We start from the raw sequence: 18,890 nt of genomic DNA, 5'->3' as shown, positions 1-18,890 counted from the left end.
TTCAGCTCATTTTTAGGGGGGTGGGAAGGGAAGTTAGTTTTACAGAAATGCTAAGGATAAGGTGATAGGAGCGCTTGATTGAGTTTAATTTAGTAGCTCAGAGATAATAGACTACTCCAGGGTCCAGGTGAGTATGCAGAGTTTGATTTTGCTCCATGGCAGATCATGGGTAATTTTCCAATTGTTAGGAGACCCTATGGGATTATCTCTGCACATTTCCTCCCTTGCTTGTATCAGTGCTCTCATGTTTTATTGCTTACCACTTCTCCTTTGTCCCTCAGGAAAGAAGTCCAGCCTCAGCAGTGTTTGGAAGTAGATTTGAAATGCTAGGGGATTTTGCAGTGGTAGTGGCTAAGGGCTCAATCTTCAGAGGTCTGGAGAAACCTTCTCATTCAGCAGAGAATGCAGCTACAGATTTTCTCAGAAAGTTACATGGTATAATAAGGCAAAACTTTGCTCTTATATTGCAGAATGAAAGCCTGAAGCACAACTGCACCCTTCTCCCATTTCCCAGTATATATTCAAAATTGCCATCTGTTTAGGATAACAGAGGGGTTTTTTTCCCCTAGAAGGACTGTTGATGTTTTCCAGATCACCGTTGATTCCTTTTTGTACTTTTTCTGTAGTACCACTATGCACGGGAATTAGAATCCAAATATTAGTGGGTATAATGAAGTTGAGTAGATGTGCTCCTGTTTTAGTTAGTATGTCAAGGATGCCATTTCTTCCAACAGTGTTGCCCCTCGTTAGTCTAATACATTGTGCCGTTGCTAGCCTCGTTGCAGGCATTGCCTTGCTATTTTTTGATATTGCAGGCATATCTCCTGTAGCGGTGGCATCCTGACACCAGCATGTTTATGTATTTTCACTTGCTTCTGTGTCTTCTGTAGGCATGATGCTATAGCTATTTCAAAGACATTCATGAAAATTCCTCAGTTTGCATGTACCAGAATTTTTTCACTCAGGATCACTTTTGGTACCTTTTCCCTTTAGAGGAGAATGTGCACAGACAATCAGGATGGCAGGTAGAGTCAATTGCGAACATAGTTTTGTAATGATTTTCTCATAGGAAATGTGATACCATGGAATGTGTGAAAATTTCTCTTTTTAATGAAAATGTTCAGTGTTTCTTTTCAATTCTAGGTTAGTTCTTCAGTAACTTCAGATAAGGTTTGAATACATGTCAAATCAACTGTGCTGTTCCTAAATTATGGGATAATTTCTTGCCTTTCATTTTCTCCCAGTAGAACCACCTTTGACTTTGGTGAATATCCAGAAATAGGAAAGAAGAGCATGGCAGCCTGGAAGAACTTGGATTTTAATAGAGGAAATAAGGAGCAGAATTTAGGATGGGCAGTTAGGAGTTTGGTTTCCCAATTCCATCTTCTGTCCATGCTTCACATTTACTGTGTGATATTGGATAGGTGAAAAAACCCTCTAAGTTTATCTAACTGTTAATATTGGTTAGCTGCATAATGTGGTGCTTCCTAAAGCTATCTCTGGTCCTGGGACAGAAAAGTGTCACGTGCATATTTTTTACATATCTACAATAGTTGGATGAGCCACTTTTTGCTCATTGTGTTGTTCTGGTTGCTCTTACTGAAGCTGCCTTTTTCACTAGAGACACAAGATTTGGAAGGATGGAGGTTATAAGCAGCATTAAAAAATGCAGGACTCTACAACTGATTTATGTAAAACCTTTGCTGTAATTACTACATCTTTACCTGAAAGAGGCTCTTCCATCCTTTCTAGTTATTCCCACACTGACACTTGGTACTGCTAAAACACACACGATAAATCTCAGAATGCCATTCAACTCCATGGAAATAATCTCCACTGTTGCAGGAACAGTGGTGAGAAGGAGAGTAAATCAAACACATTCCCATGACAGCATTAAAAAGAAAGCTCCTTAAAAATGATGAATGTCCCCCAATACTTTCACTAAAGAACACCAGACATAAAAAAGACATTTTTACAACTCCCCATCTCTGTTATCAGCACTGCAGGGAACTGCAGAAATTCCATAGGCATGGAGTCCTGGGAAATGGGGCAGAAATTGAGAAGCAGGTGTTAAATTATCATTGGAAAGCACAGTGTTTGCCTAAAAACAGGGGGTTTATGCCCTATTAACTATTCTGGGCTTCTGCCAGTGAGATTGCAGAGGTATGGAGACATGTTTTATTATTCTGTGAAATAGTTTTGCTCCCTTACAATTAAGATGGCATGATCACCTTTTAAGGCCAAAATACAAGTGCCTTTAAAAATTCAGAACTCTTCCAGTCTGTATAGTATTATCATCAGATAATATGATGAAAACAAATATATTTGAGAAGACAATGAACTTTATAAATTTACATTATATTGCTTTTGTTAGCTGGGAAAAATATCCATCCTTGAATCATCTAGATCTTCTGTCCCCATACACAGTACTTTCCCTGTAGATACACAGTCAGACACACCCATATGTAAGATAGAGAACAGCATGGGAAGTTTGCTTTCCTGTTTCTTGATATCTACATTCAATGATTACATACCAAATATTCTTTAGTAGGAGATCAGAAATAAATTTCTAAGCTAGATAATAATAGACTTTCACCTTCTCTTTTAAAGCTCAGTCACATCTGATCAGAACTATAGAAGATGGATATGCTAAAATCACAAACCACAAAACTCACATCACATTCCTCGGAAGATGTATTGTGCCTCAGAAGCTGTTAGAGTGAAACTGGGAGGAATTGTGGGGTTTGCAGTAAACCAAGGCATGAATATTTCTGCCTTTTTTTTTTTTTTTAAGTTTATCAGAATCATAAATGGATAGATGGCTAAGCAAATGTTCAGGCTAGAATGGTGCTAAATTCTTCTTGTTAGAATAATGCTGCTGAATCGAATATCCCTCCTTGCCCTCTCCCATTCCATAAATATATTTTTGTGATTATTTAGTTGCTTACTGTGCACTGAAAACATGGAAGCTGATTGTATTGCCTAACTTTTAGACAAGTTATAAGTTGCTATTTCTGTTTCTTGCCTAGCTGAAAATGTGAGCATTCATCGTGAGTATTGAAGATACGATTTCCTAGAAACTTGCAAATGCAACTTCCTATCACCATTTAAGCTAGAAGTACTTCTACCTTAAATATATTCAGAAAATGGTGGAAAAAGCTGATACAAGCTCAATAAACCCTCGTCAGCTCCAGCTTGGAGACAAGAAAAGTTTCTACCACATAAATCGCAAATTTCAGGTGAAACTATGTGAAGGGCACAGATTCCCCTTTGTACGAAATTCTGTGAATATTTTTGTTAGCTTCCTAAGACTATTAAAAATTAATGTTAGCCCAGTGAACCTCATTTTCCTAGCATTAATCTAATTTTATAGTGAAATTAGATTCACTATGATAAAGTTAGCCTTTGTGAATGCCACTCTTCCTTCATCCACCGATTTTTCCATCAAAATTTAGGGTAAAAAAAAAAAAAAAAAGAAAAGCGTAGAAAAAAGAATTCAATTCTCCTGGACTGTACATGAATATCATATAGTCATTATTTCTCATTATTTCACATACAGATGGAGTAATCTGAAGGCATCATGGTGTTATTAATTGCGGAAAGATTTTTCTGCTTCTGGTTTAAGATGTGGAATATTATATAAATTTCACCAATGTGTTAAATTACATATAAACTGCATTTCAAGTTCAATTTATAATAGTGGTTCTGAATGTACATAGAGAGACAATGCTGGTGTCAAACTAAGGCTTTACTTAACACTTTTTAGTGCAAAGGGGCTATCAGTGGCAGTTCATCACACACATTCCCCATGCTGAGACCTCATTTCTACTCACAAATTGGTGTAAAATGTTTTAGTGTGGATGAGAGTCAGACCTAAAATCTCTGTATTTGCAAGAGAATTATAATTATATGCCTGCGCATCAAAATTGAATTGAGAAACTACAGTTAATTGTAACTGGATGAAATCTGAGGAAAGATTGGATCACTGGTATTTAGTGCAATTAGAAAAACCTGTAATTTTGTATGCAGTACTTCCTAAAACTGGAACGTCTTATTTGAGTTCAAGCTGAGCCTCTTATCAAATTCAAGCCAAGCACCAAAAAGCTCAGATCTTCTGGCTTCAGCTAGCATAAATGCAAGAATCTGCCTCCTCTTCAGAGTGAACAACATTGATTAGTGTTGCAGTCTATTTAGAGCAAGCTATCCCAAACACCCTTGGATATAATTCCTGCAATGACAATGACTTTATTTTTCCTGTCTGAATTAATGTTGATGCATCACTAAATACATTGAATTTCTGTTGATTCAAACACAATACAATAAAAATACACTGCTACCAAAAAAGGAAACAAGTCTAAACTAGAATATTTTTTTATATGGATATGTAAAAGCTGCATAAAAAGCTGAATCCTTCAGAAGGTAATACCAGCTTGGCTGCACTGTCATGTATTCTTTCATGGAGGCTTTAAAATCGGCATGCCAGGTTTGTGATGTTAACTGTCTTCCCTCTGGCAGACTCCTGTGTCTAAACTTCATACTTCAACTGAAGTAACCATCAGTTCAGCATGGTAAACAAGGCCTGTGATTTAGTGGGTTCTCTTATTTAAATTGTCCTTTTAGAACAGATTTATTGTGCTGAAAGGTTTGGGGTTTTTTGTTTGTTTGTTTTAAAACCAGTGAATTTAGTTATTCCAGAAGGAAATAAATTAAGAAAATTAAGGCAACCAAATTATTTCACACGCTTCTGAGCATCTGTCAGATGTGGGTTTGGTTGGTTCTTTTTTTTTTTTCATTAAAGCAGGTGTACATAAGAAGAAACTATGTGGTAAGAATTGATAGACATTATGCTTTTAAATTTTTGATCACTCCATGTGGCTCTTCAGAGAGAAAAATACCACTTTTAAAGGTGTTTTTTTAACACAGCAGAGATAGACATGTCGATAAGAAGTGGCTAGGAGTTAGAATCATCCAAATGGCTGTAGTAGTGAGATGTAAGCAAGAAATAAGGAAGTATTTCTATTTTAAACCCTAAGGACAACTGCCTCCTGTAAAAACTACTAAGAGAGCCAGCAGGCTCTCCGTCCCTTGAGGAGTTGAAATCAAGATGGGATGCTGGCTTGGGTTGGAGTCCAGGCTGGCAGAATGAGCTGTTGAACCCCATCTCCTGCAAAATTCCGCTCTCCCTTCCCAGCCCCGCTCTCTCCTTTCCTGAGGTCCGCAGCTCAGGCCCAAACTCGGAGTCAGGCCCTGTCCCTGCCTCCCTCCCGCCCCCGACACACACCACTCCACACCAGCACAGGGTTCTGTGAGGTATTTTTTTTTGGTGAGGTATTGAAGGCAGAAAGGGATGTTTTTTAATCGGGGCCAGGATGGGGCTAGAGGCTGAAGGAGGCCCTCAGAGCAGCTGAGGCCTGCGGGCAGGACTCCGTGTGTGTAGGAAGGGCGCTGCCCTGCCCGCGATGGGCCATGGCCGACGGGCCTCTCTGCAGGGCCTGTCCTCCCCGGGTCACTGGGGAAGGGAGACGGCAGCTCCGCTGAACGTGAGCATGTTCTCGCACTCGTCTCTGTGTCGTGTTTCGCGTTATCTCGCTCTCAGGTCCGGCGCTGGCTGCGAAGTAGCGTCTGGCAGTAAATCAGTCACACCCAAATGAAGAAGTCAGGCCAAGCTAAAGTCTTTGGTTTGTGAGGGAAGAGCTTGCTGATATTTATTGCTGTAATAAACAAAAATGAATCATTAAAGCTGAACTGTGTTTCTTAGAAAGTACATTAAAAGTGAAAATAGTATTTCTCTGGTTAATTCCTTTTTCCAATTGCAGGTTCAGTCAGTGAGAAGCTGCCACAACGAGAAGGTGCAGGAAAAACAGGTAAATATCTTAGTTGGCCTTTAAATAGATCCTAAAATAGCTGTGGGGTACACCACTATGATTTTCCGTAGGTTTAAATTAGTAGTATATATTCACCATGTATTATAGCTGCATATATAATATGTACACATGCATACATGCTATTCATTTTATGTCTGCATTGTAGATATTTAGTAAACTTACAAGTATGAACGTAACTATATGTATGCGTTTATTTGTCTATATATGCATAGACATTATATTTTTCTAGTCTCAGACCTACAGACTTTGCTATTCTGTGCTGTTTGGAAGATAACTTTTCTTCCCATAGCTATATTCTGAAATATCTTCCCATACTGTTTGCTTGCCCTGGAGGACAGATTATTCTGTTTGATAAAGACAGCATTCTGCAGTCCCAAAATCTCGGGACCTGAAGTCCTCACTTTATTTCCATAGCAAACACTGCTTGAGTCATCTTGGACCCAGCACTTTGCTCTATACTGTGATTAATCCATCTGATGACTTACGTTAACGGTCAGATGATTGTTGTTGTTAGAGATAGATTGTGGTGTATATCTTGTTGGCGGGACAAAATCTGATGCAACTCCAACATAGCTGGTAGATTTATATGAGGGAGATGTCTACGCTTTAAACAAAATTGAAGCTTACACTTTCCAAAAACTTAAAATAATTTTAAATCCAACTGAAAATAACATATTAAATGTTGCTGCCAGTTACACTGGCATAAAGTAATTTTAAAGAAGTGCTAATGTTGATGATTATCTGTTTGGTGCACTGTAAATATAACTGAAATATTTTTTTTTTACAGGAACTTTTTCAGCAATGTAATATACCCAACATTTAAATAAAGTATTGTGCTGTTAGGTTAAGAAAATCGGTACTTCTTTAAAAGCTAATAATTACAAAGTACTGGAAAATTGTTCCTTCATGTGTTTCCAGACAAATTGTGGGTTCCACTAACCTTATGTTACTCATTTGCTTTAGGTCAGGACTTTCATTTTCAGCTTTGAACTGAATGAACTATCCCATATATAAAACTTGTCTGAAACACTTTATTTTTGTTTGTTACTGTGGCAGCTGAGCTGCTGAACCCTGAATGAACAATCATAGAACAGGAAACTTAAATGAACACAGTTTATCGGGTCTCCCTTTGCATCTGAAGTATGTGTGTCTAAAGTGACACAGTTGCATTTTCTTCATGCCCTGGTTTTTTTCTCCAGCGCAGGCCTGCAGCAGGAAGGGCCACTGGCCTGGCTCCCAGGTGGTCCCCGGCTCTCCTCAGATGCCGGTAACTTCCTCTCCCCACCCTTCTCCCAGCCAGTCACTGCCGTACGCTTTAAATAATGTCACAGTGTCAGAGACATCACAACCTCTTTAGGGACCGTCAGGGAGTACTGAACAGGATCAGCTCGCTGAGTTAAAGAGCTGTGCTCCAACTTCACAGTCAGCGTAGTAAGAAGTATTTTGTAGCTCAGCTGGAAAGGGCACAGCAGTAGTTTTTGAAATGACCATAGAGCTCCCTGCTCATCTTTCCTCTGCATGTTCCTGAGGAGTAAGCAGGGGTACCTGGGAGGGGGTACCTGTCCGTACTGTAACCCAGCAAGTGTAGGCAGGTTCACGATGTTCTCGCTGCTGCAGAGGACGCTCCAGACCTTCAGTTGTGGTCTTGAGGGCTCTGCTCAAGAGACAGCATAGACTTAGCCTGAGAGTCTCTTCTCCCAAGATGTCCCACAGAGACTCACAGGTGAAGATGACCTGGCGGGCCATATCTGTTGCAGTCGTGTACCTCACTTTCTCTGCGTATTCCAATACTGAAAGAAAAGTTCCAGCTGCAGATTTTGGAGGTCAGGAGCTCTGCTTTCATGTTTGCAAATTTGCACATTAAACCGAACAGGAATAAAGCTTAAAAGAGAATTCCTTAAGTATCTTCCCTGGCCCCACAGTTCCCTCCTCTATCCGAGGAAAATAGTCAGACTGTCTGAAAAGCACACATCAGATATTGGGGTCACATCCCTTTTTTCTGGGTCTTAGCTGACTGCAGGACTGTGTTCTTGGTAACTGAACTCTGACACCAAACAGAATGGTTTCTGTTTAAATGTATGCACATAAGGACTGGTATGCATGTGCCAGCCAGGAAGACCTATGCAATTAACCTGAGAGATATCTAAGTAACATGGAGATGAACTGCTCTGTGGTTGTGACTCTCTATTGAATGTTGTTTTGAACAATGAACTGCCATGTGCCTCTTCGTTCTTAACAGTAAAGGTGTTTATGAAAAGATGGTGTACCTGACAGACTGCAAACAGTACATTAATGTGGGTGTCTTCCTGCAGATTAAGGGTAGTTCAGCAGCTGTTGTAGCTCCTCCAGTTCTGGAGTGAAGTTAATGCCTTTTAGATTCAACAGATACCCTGTGCCAAATGTTTGGTTCATTGATGACCAAAAGCAAACTCTTTCTTTCTTTTGGGTGGGGGGGACCTGAGGCCAGTTTTATGACTCAATCATTAAGCAACTGTTGAGTTGTTTGGTTTTTTTTTTAAATAAATAAATTGATAAAGTGTTTTAAATGCTGCTTGAACAAAGTTCAAGAGGCTAATTTTGATGAGGCTGATAATTGCTAAAGTCACGGCATTATATCTGAATTTCAGGTAATAACATAAGATCAAATGTGTCACAAACTGAAATTGTGTACCAAAAATGATTAGAAAAATGTCATTTAAACCCCAAACCGAGTTTCTGGCTGGGGTCTTGGTAATATTTACCCACCGTAAACAACCCTCTGAAATTCTGGGTTTTCTGAATCATGTACTGGTTGATGATCTAAATATATGTCTTGATTCTCAGTACACTAGGATTCTTGAGGGCCTCTCTGAAATTTATCAATGGTCTTATTCCACCACCCAGAGGACACCACAAAAATGCCAGCAAAACTAATGAGAAGTGACAGTCTGTTATGGCATTGGACCAAAGTATCCTGTCAGTGAGTGGACATGAAGAATGAGCATTCTTACAAGAAGTCTCCTTATGCTTTGGTTGAAACATTTTGCAGTGAAAATAAGTTTCTATTGCTGCTGCTTTGGTTTTGTGAAAAGCATGGAGGTTAGTGTTCCATGGCTGTAAATTTGGTTTTACCTGGTATTTACTTGGTATCTGTATTTACTTGGTATCTGTATTTGCTGTAAACTAGGCTGTGGCCTCCAGAGGCAAAGGTCAGAGTGCCTCCAAAACCTCTGCATGATATACATAAAGACAACACAGATTTACAAAAAACCCTGTGGTGGTGACAAAAAAGAGAACAGGAGGAGGCTGTTCTGAATTGCAGTAGCAAGAAGAAATGGAAAGGGGCAGTGTGTTAGCCTCAAAGCTGCTGCTCGCTGGTACTCTGGCAAGGCTACATGCAAGAGGAAGCTTCTCAGTTACCTTCAGTTCTAGCTTCCGTGAAAATGCCAGGAAAGCAATCTGGAAACTATGTTGGTCAGAGATCCAGTTGTAAAACTGCAAGAAATGCTAATTAAAACTTTGCATGGAAGATGCTGTTTACTGCGGGACACCTTGGTCTTGGAGTTAGCTCCATGCTACAGGAAACAGTAATGACTGGAAAATATGTACTAGCAAGGCCTACTAAGCCATAGTTACCCAATAGCTGCAATAATTTTAAATAACAAATACGTAATAAGGTAAAGATGGGTCTTTGGGTACTGCTCTTTCTCACAGAATGCTAACTCAAATAATTTTTCATATTGAATTTTTCTTTTCCAGCACTACTTTTACTGTGTTTTACTGAACCTAAAATTACTCACATCCTCTTATAATTTCTGTAAATTTTCCTCCCCCTTTTCTTGCAGTAATGGTTTGTTGTGGATGGATGGAGGTGGCTGACCAGAGGATAAGAATTACGCAAACAATATTCTGGTTCTTTAATCTGTGAATCTTGCTTATAAAATCAGCTTGACTGTTACATAGATCCTGCTGTGCGGAGAAAATCTTTCATTTTAAGGTGTCAACATATCTGCAGCCGCTCATTCACCACAGACTGCTTTTGCTTTCACAGGTCTTAATGCTTCTATACGTTTATCTAATTACTTCTTTAGAAATGCTGATTTGATCAGTTATAATCTATAGGTATCAATGTGCAACATTAAAAAGGAAGAATTACTGTCCAGGGAGAGACCTGATCACTTCATGCCTCGTCAAAGACCGTGCAATCATTGCATCAGCCATAACCTCAAAAGCCATCCATTTATAATCTGTAGTCTGTAGATGCAATATATCTATGCTGTGTAGCACCTATAAATAATGTTTAAATAACTGTTTGTTTACCGGCCGGGGCTATGTGCAAATCATTAGTATCAATCACGTATGTACACTTATTTAGCTTACTCTCATAATTGTAGTCTCCTTGCAAATCTTTTCCATTCTGAATTCAGATGATGCCTCAGCTCCCGCGCTGGAGACGCAGCCTCAAGGTGATGAAGAAGGTGAGCATTGACAGGAACTTAACAGTGTGGTATTAAACTATGTAGTATGGACTGTATACCACAACGTTAAATGCTACCTAAAGAGTTAGGGCAACTGCTGGGGCAGTTGCAAGACATTGAAAGCATCTGTACCTTTTTCCGGATAAAGACTGCAAACACAACAGAGTCTTTACTTACAAGCAATGAATTTTGTGTGATAGTTCTGAGATGCCACTGTAGCTATGGAGTCCGACATTAGCAATTTTAATTGTCACCACTCAGGGCAGAGACAGGTTTTAAACTTGAGCCAGAGTGCAGATTAAAACTGCATAGCCAAATAAGGCAGTTAAAGGGTAAATTCTGTCCTCAGCATATTGCCCAGTAATATTAAGGTTGATGTTTTGCCAGGCTTATTGGCCTCTAGGGAAATTTGGTGCTCTGTGAATGGAAAGCTCAAGGCCTACATGCAATGATAGTCCTATACTGTGGCTGCCTTACCACTCACTGCAAATCTCACAGATCTGATCTGATGTTATTACATATTTTGGGTCCACACTGGGAGATTTTTATTCTGATCAAATATAATTTTACTCTAAAAGTATTTCTTTCAACCTTTTGTATGAATGGGATAAGGAAGGAAGTATTCATGCCTTTGCATGAATAAAGGTTTTAACTGTCCTAATACAAACCTGTGCACCCTTTTCTTTTGTAGATCTATGTATCTTTAAAACTAGCCACTTACTATTCAGTGGCTACTAACTTTTTAAAAAATTGTAACACTTATAACTTTTTTCTGTCATCTTTTTTTTTCTAGATATAGCTTCTCGTTATCCTACCTTATGGACTGAGCAAGTAAAGAGTAGACAAAACAAAACCAATAAAAGCTCAGGTAAGAAACTTATGCTATGCTTACTTTGCAAAGCTCCTGTGAAGACATGCATTAAGCCTTGTTAAAACTGAAGCCATGTATGTGAAAGCCATTTTAATAACCATTATGCTTCCACTCTCATCATGTGATAGTGACTTAATGATTTGCATTGTGATGATTTTGTAGGCTCGTGCATCATACGTTCCTTTTATATGGAAATATTTTTGGCCAGGCTTTACTAGGTGTAAACAGATATTACTCCACTGAAGCCTCTGGCTCACATCTCTTTGCATCTGTGAGTGGATCTGATATTTACTTTTTACATCCTCTTTAATTCTCTGCCTCTTTGTTATCTACTTGTATTTTCTTTTTTGGGGGGTGATGTGTAGCAAAAATGTGCTTGGAAAATTACAGCGTGGTGGTAAATCTTAGGAGGCAAACCTGAAGAGCAGCAAAGTCCCATCAGAAACCAGTGGTCAGTTAACAGGAAATTGGAAAGACAGTGTTACTTGCTTTTTTGCTACATCACTCACCTGTTCTTTACAGACTGACCGCCAGTTTAGTGTGAATTAATTATGTTGCCTATTTCATAATTGTTGCATTTTGACTTTAATTTTTTTCATCACTCTTCAGAATTGAGCTTTCTAAACCTGCACTAGGAATGTCAGGTGAATGTCCTAAGACTGAATCCTCTAAAATATTCAGATACATTCAGTGCTTTGTTGGACTATAAGTTTTGATGCCTTCTTCACTGTTCCTTTCTTTCAGTGGAATAAACTTTAGAGAATCTTCTTGAGTTCCCTGGTTTCTTTTTCTCTGGCAAAATGTTGAATTTGAAAGGAAACATTAATGATACAGGCTATGATTCAGTAAATCACCCATAAGCACGCTTCAGATCCAGTGGAAATTGAGGTTGTGCTTTACATTAAGTACTGTGCTTAAGTATATTACTGAATTGAGGCCCGAAAGGGTTTAAAAAGCCAAGCAATCATCATAAGACAGTCAGACAGACATATACTTACCAAGAGGTTTACAGATTCCTTTATATAAGCTATTTTTAACATCAAAGCAGTAATTATTAATACTTTTTCCTCTCCTTGATTCGCCAGTAGACACTTAAGGGAAGGACCTTAAACAGAGTGTAGACAAGAGTTTGAAGCAAACACTTTCTGTGCTGGAGATTCATTCTGTCATTTCTTTAGTCAGTGTTAGCAAGAACAGAATTCCTTTGGGATTTCTGTTGTGTAAAATACATGCATAGAAATATGTCACTTTTAGGAGTGTTTAATTTTTAGTGCTAGAGAGTAGATCTAAAGCAAGAATTCTTGAGTTTACAGTGCAGCTGCTGGAAGCCAAAGCTTCAACACACACACAAAGTTAGAAAAACACCAAAGAAAAGGTGGGTTTATTACTGGGAACTTGTAACCTCCAGTCCATCTAAAGACATATTTACACAGGAAGAGAAACCAGAAGAGTAACCTACCTGTTTTAGGATTCCTAGCCCATGGTGCATTAGCATCAAAAGCATGCTTGTGTTGGATTTGCTGACAATCGGACTTGCTCACAACTGTGCTATATCCAGGGGATCTCTGGAGGGCTAACGGATGCTGCAGGCTGTGGTGCCATACCCGGACTAGCAGAAGTCTGTCAGCAGACACTACGTAGCCAGTCTTGCTCTAATCTGTAGGTGTACCTGCTGCACCAGAAGGGACCACTGCGCTCTCTGCTGTAACTTCTCTTGTGTGTGTAATATGAAATAAGCAGTCAAGATGAATCTAGGTGCTAAAAACAGTGTCTTCACCAGTTGTGCTAGGTAGTGTCTCTCTTCCAGGCTCCAAAGTATAATGTGTGTCAGTGACCATATATTTAAAAGTTGCTTTGATGGCTGAACCTCACTGATATTCAGTAAACAGGTCTTTTAAGGTCTTGGGAAAAGCTAGGTTAGATTTTCCCCTTATTACCTCTCAGTGTGGTCCCAAGGCTTTTGGGAACATCCACAGAGAATGAACTCTGGCCTGCTATATGTACAGAAAAGGAAGGACCTCATGACTGAATCCACTGGATTGTAAACTCACCACCTTTGGACACCGAGGCTTCAATATGAGGGATAAATACAGATGTCTTCTTTACTCAGTTTGCTTAGCAAACTCTGATTCAGACTTGGTCATACAAACACAAAAAAGCTTATTGAAATGTATTTGTCTGAGTAAAATGAGGAGAATATATGTCTGCATATGAACTGTGTTTATAAAACAAAAGATGAAACCCAATTTATTCATAATGGGCTAAATTTTCTTTTGTTGTTCTATGGTAACCCAAGTGCTTCCAAATAAATTCTTCAGGTGCAAATAGCACTATGACCTAGCCCTGCCTGTAGAAAATAATTAAAGAAAAATAATAATGCTAAAAATTTCAGACAAACTCCAAATATTCTACTTGAAACCTGACTATTTTAGTCTGTATTGCTTTTATTTTTTCTAGTTTTTACCTGAATATATGTCCTAATACATCATGGTCAACAAGTCATTGTCATAAAGAAACTTGTCTTGACCTAAGAAATCAATCTCCTTAGGAGAATGTTTCTGTGAGTTAAGGAACACAAATGAATACATTAAATTTATTGTACTCATCCTGAAGCTAAAGTGGTTTGCTTTTGCTACTCTGCAGATGACCTGCCAGTTACAATTAGCTAGTAAAATCAGCATAAACTTTTAGGGTTTGGAAGATTGAAAATAATGGTGTAGAAATTCTAGTTCATATTAATTATTCAGTGCTTGCATTTGATTAAATTTGCCTAATTTAATTTAGCACAGAGTAATGGCATTTGGGAGACTTAAGATGCAGGGCATGAAATTACAAGATTACATATCCATGCTCTGTAATGACTTCTACTGTGTATTCTTTTTGTTGGTTCAGAGAAATAGGGTGTTGCTGCTCACTAAAGACATTTGTAGAGTGGTATTTAACCTATTGGCTTTTGATGACAAAATGTTATGGCTGGCAAAAACCCCATCATAATTGGGTCATGTAACAATAACTGTTTAGAGTGGTGGATTTGGGTAGAAACATCTCCATTTTAGCTCTTTTTGTGTGTTGAAGATGATTTTCAGAATTGTTTAAAATACTTTTTCTTTCCAGAATTAGAAAAAAGTATGCATCTGGTTGCTAAAATAACATAGGTGTTTGCTGAGATTATGTTTTATACATATGGCTTGGTGCCTTTGCAGGTATTTTGTGATTTTTTTTTTTGTTTCTTCTGGATTTCTTTTTACCCCCACACTCCTTATTTCTTCCTCCACTTCACAGAAAATATTGTGGGTTTGCAACATCAGATTGACAATAATAAGAATTATAGCAACAGCTATCAAAAATAAACAGGAATGCATTGAAAACACTGAACATGGGACTATATGGGTTCTGATCAAGACTCCAGAATGCAGCAGCCTAAGCGCCGCTGTCTGTATGTGAACTCGGTGTCTAAACTCCTGCTGTAGTTTGTGGAGATGCAGTCAGCGTGGTCAGTGGAGGTGAGAAAGCAGCCCAGCTCATCATAAATCCAACACCTGTGCTTGGCCAGCTAACTGGGTAACTGGACCTCACTGGGCACGGTGACTAGTTTAGATCTCTAACCTATGTGAAGGTATCTGTGCTTTAGGTGAACTTTATCCCACACCAGTATCAGTTGAAAATCCAGGTAGTCTTTTAGAGCTTTTGTATTTTGTAAAGACCAGAGGACGGAAAGTTTTTTGCCTTGACAACACTGGATAATTTGGACTATGTCCTCAGCAGCTGCCAGTTACTGTAGCTTCAGGGCGAGGTGCAGCCTTGATGTGGTGAACACTGCGTGACAGCACAGGCACTTTTGCATCGCCTAAGAGAGAAAATACAGTTCCCTGAAGAGACCTCAGGTTGGACTGTAGATCTCTCTGGTTCTCCTTGCTACATCGTCTCTACCAGCATTTAATACCCCTGTGGGATTCTTGGGAACCAAGTGTTACATTTTTCAGAGGATGGATGCCCTTTTTTGAGTTTGAGTATAGGCAAAGGAAGGGTAGTTTAATCCTTTTCACTATGGCAAGTGAAGCTTAGTGTTCATTTTGTTAGCTTGAATTTAAGAGCCAAATTTTCCTAACAGTCTGCTGTGGGAACACTTCCATGAAAAACAAATAGAGGGAATTTAACTGATAATACTGTTGATTTTAAAAAAAATTCTTACAGTACTGAGTAATTTCTAAGTACAATGTGTACACCACACAAATGAGAATGAATAATACTCAGTGTAAAATTTCATTAATTTTGCAAACACAGGATGCAAAAACTCATTCATAATCTGGAATATACTTACATAAGGTCTTTAGGGATTCTGGTGATAATGTAATTCAAGTTAAAAGGGCCAGGATTAAACAATGTATCATTGGCTAAAACACAGTAGAGTTTCATGTATTTACTATTCAGTTCTATTCTCTTATTATTAATACTCTTGTATTCTGTTTCCTTAAAGATTGAATAGTATGGCATTATTAACACTAATGATTTATAAGTTCATTGACCAGTCGTGTAGTTTATTTTAATGAACTTTGTAAAGTGATTGAAAAATTGGTGTTTGTTTTGTTGGTAATCCGGTATGACCGGCAAAATAGAAGACAAGAAGAAATTGTCACATTTCTTTGTACATTACTGAACTTGACTTTGATTCATGAGTTGAATTTTAAACACATGAAATGAGTGGGTAGAAATTTAGGGCCCCTGGCTGTCAGTGGCAGAGCTCCCAGACAGCATTTGAACAACCATTCATGCTCTGACTACATGCTACTACTTCACCCAGTAGTTCACGTTTCATCTGGATCAGGCACAGACCCGTGACGCAGTGCTTCTGCCAGCTTCATGCCTTTGGCCAGCTTTATGCTTATATGCTTTAAGCAGGTGCTAGAGGACAAGCCATACACGATCCAGCATAAAATAGGGTTGGCCCAGAGGAAACCCTGTTCTGGCATAAAGGCTGCTGAGGCAGGGTCAGGCTAGCAAAATTCTTAACGCATCTATGCAAAAAGTAGTGGATCATGTGAATATGCCATTTTTCATCCACAACAAAGAATCCTAAATCAGAATTCATTGTCTTGTCAAACTATGGCTTTAGTGACTTCAAGAGTGCCCAGATTTCAGCCACTGTACCTGGGTATTCTGGTAATGTAGAATCATCTTCACTTTCAATTTTCTCTTTGGCTGTGCACACATGAAAGGAACACAGCTTTTTATTTAATTGTCTGACACAACGGAATAGTGTTTTATTGCTGCTGTTTTACTACAGGCCATCAGTTTCAGGGCTTTAAAAATCTGTTACAAGATTTTATCAATTAGCCCTAGAGGGCTTGATCCAACAGGAGTTTCATTCTCAAAATGCCATCTGGGACAACACTGAAATGAACATACAGTTATGTAGGATAGACTAGCTGCAAATGCAAATCATAACAGGTAGTGCAATGTCTACTGTGAATACATTCTTAATAGAGTAAACTAGGGAATTTAAAGTGATAATGTAACTAGCAATTATGTGTCTGTATCTATACCAAATAGCTGCTTGCATTTATCTGTCTGTATAGTCTGAATCTGTTGGCCAAGTCTGCCAGTGAGATTGAGTAATGTGATAGAGTGACACTCTGAGATTTGAATGCAGTTTTTATTGCCTTGTCATCTGATGGCTTTAAAGCATTTGTACATACGAGTTTTTCTCACATGGAAACTATGTTGGTTGTCAGTGAGGTTACTGTTTTGTTAGCTTGCTTTGTTTTGTTTCTGAGAGGCAATTGTTCTAGTGGGATCCCTGTGCACTGATCATTCCCTGAAAGTCACCTTCTTACAAAGAACCAAGACAAACCTTGTTCCATACTCAAATGCTCACGTTCACTCCAAACTGAACCTGGCTAACATCCTTGTTCTATGCCTATCCTGGCAAAACTCAGCCCTGATTTTAAAAAAGCCTGCATGAAAAAAACAAAAATAGCATTTTCTTTCAAAGGAAATAAATATAAGAGTTTGTGCGTCTGGCCGATCACATCAATTCTAATAGCCATTCCTTTCTAAGCATAGGAAAATCAATAACTTACAGACAGGAAAATGAGTAAAAGCTCAGTGACTTTGTATTTATTCTCATTAATTGTTGCATTTTCCAGATGTTGCTTTTAATATTGACTGAAGATAAATTACATGCAGTTGAAGGTGTGTGAGCTAGCAAGAAAATAATAAGATCCAGTTGCATGTTCCCAGTTAGGTATTTATTACAAATTAATTAGAATTTTCTAGAACTATTTTGAATTAGGCTTATTTTGCAATGTAAAGATTTGAGATATGAAACCAGTTCTAACAGAAGGAAATCAAAATGGATATCATAACAAGCTGAGAAAAGAACACAGGGAAGAAGGAGCTGAAAGTGTTTTAAAAGCTTGTTGCCTCCATTTTTTCAGCAGGGTTTCCTAGTAAATTGTGTGTTGGCCTGCAGAACTTTGGCCAATCTTCCATTCTCAAATTTGCTTGTGTTCAGAATTAAAGGAGGGGCAGGTGAGGACTTTGGAGCAGAATATACATGTATGTCCAAAGAGTCCTACTCACTCTGAATGCATTACGCCTATATGGGACCCTCAGAAATTGAGTTTAAATGAATATATAAAGTAGATTTGCATAGGAAAATAGCCTGAGTAGGAGTGGTTCATTAATTGCAAATCACTGAATTACATAGGAAAAACATTGCTTTTTTTCCCCTTTATTACCTCATTTCAGCCCTAAAGACAATGTTTTTTGCCAACAATTGGTGAAGTATAAGCCAAACTCAAAGATGGGATTTGCATTCCCAAACGTGTGTTGTAAGTACAGCTATTGGCTGTATCTGGAGAAACCAAGAGCATGGGAGTAAGTTGCTGAAAGATAGGCATCTCCTGCCTTCCTGTGGCCTGATGTATCTGATATCTGCATGGGCTACAAGTTATGAGAGCCTACTGGAAATCTGTGGTGGTCTTGCATGTAGGTTTGATAGTCCAGAGTACCAGAAATGGCATCGAATTGAGCCCTAAGAACCCCAATTCAAGCTATGAAAGGAAAGTAGAAAGCAGAACTCTTGATTTTAAATAAATCTTCAAACATGTCAATTCGCTATTAAGTCCACACATGGATTCTGCCAATGGGAGCTCAGTCCATTACAGATGGGCAGTCAGTCTCTGTCAAATTTTGGACAAGTTCAAATCCAGATATTATTACTGTGAACTTTATAGCTTGGGCTCATCTGCCCTATACCAGAAATGGCACTAGCATTTTTTCATGACACCTACAGCTGAAGTCTGAATGTTTTGTGATGACCACAGATCTGGCTTTTGGGCCTTGTGAAATTTGTGGTGCTGGAAGACATTAGCTAGTAGAGCATTTGCTGTTTGGCCTGTTATCTCAGCAAATTGTGTATGGAGGATAAAGAGAAAAGCATTGTGAGGAAGTTAAGTAAGAAAAACTGATATAGAGGAGGACTGGAAGCTTCCAGGCTAAGTCTTATGGCCTTCTCAGACTCTTTGGATTGGCTCTGGTTGCTTACACACTAAATGTTCCCATTATAGTTCCTGAATGAACTCATTTATTTGTAGTGAACTGTAATTTGTGATTTGTATTTTACTATAAAAACAGCATTGTTAAGAAACTTGGGGAGTGAGATGTGTGAAGCAC

General features: G+C 38.7%; 1 protein-coding gene across 4 annotated transcripts in view; it reads left to right on the top strand.

Moving 5' to 3' along the window:
- The window catches only part of SMOC2 (SPARC related modular calcium binding 2), a 150,157-nt gene that overhangs the window by 64,615 nt on the left and 66,652 nt on the right, over nt 1–18,890 (top strand). For 2 of the 4 annotated variants that reach the window (XM_049831056.1, XM_049831055.1), the window contains exons 5-7: nt 5,817–5,864; nt 10,259–10,342; nt 11,136–11,210. In XM_049831056.1, coding sequence (XP_049687013.1) covers nt 5,817–5,864; nt 10,259–10,342; nt 11,136–11,210 — 207 coding nt within the window. The remainder of the gene's footprint in view (nt 1–5,816; nt 5,865–10,258; nt 10,343–11,135; nt 11,211–18,890) is intronic. The other 2 variants (XM_049831058.1, XM_049831057.1) reach the window with 1 other exon arrangement.

The sequence above is a fragment of the Accipiter gentilis genome, chromosome 28 (assembly GCF_929443795.1).
Source record: "Accipiter gentilis chromosome 28, bAccGen1.1, whole genome shotgun sequence".
Classification (NCBI taxonomy): domain Eukaryota; kingdom Metazoa; phylum Chordata; class Aves; order Accipitriformes; family Accipitridae; genus Astur; species Astur gentilis.
This window is presented reverse-complemented; position numbering and strand designations above follow the sequence as displayed.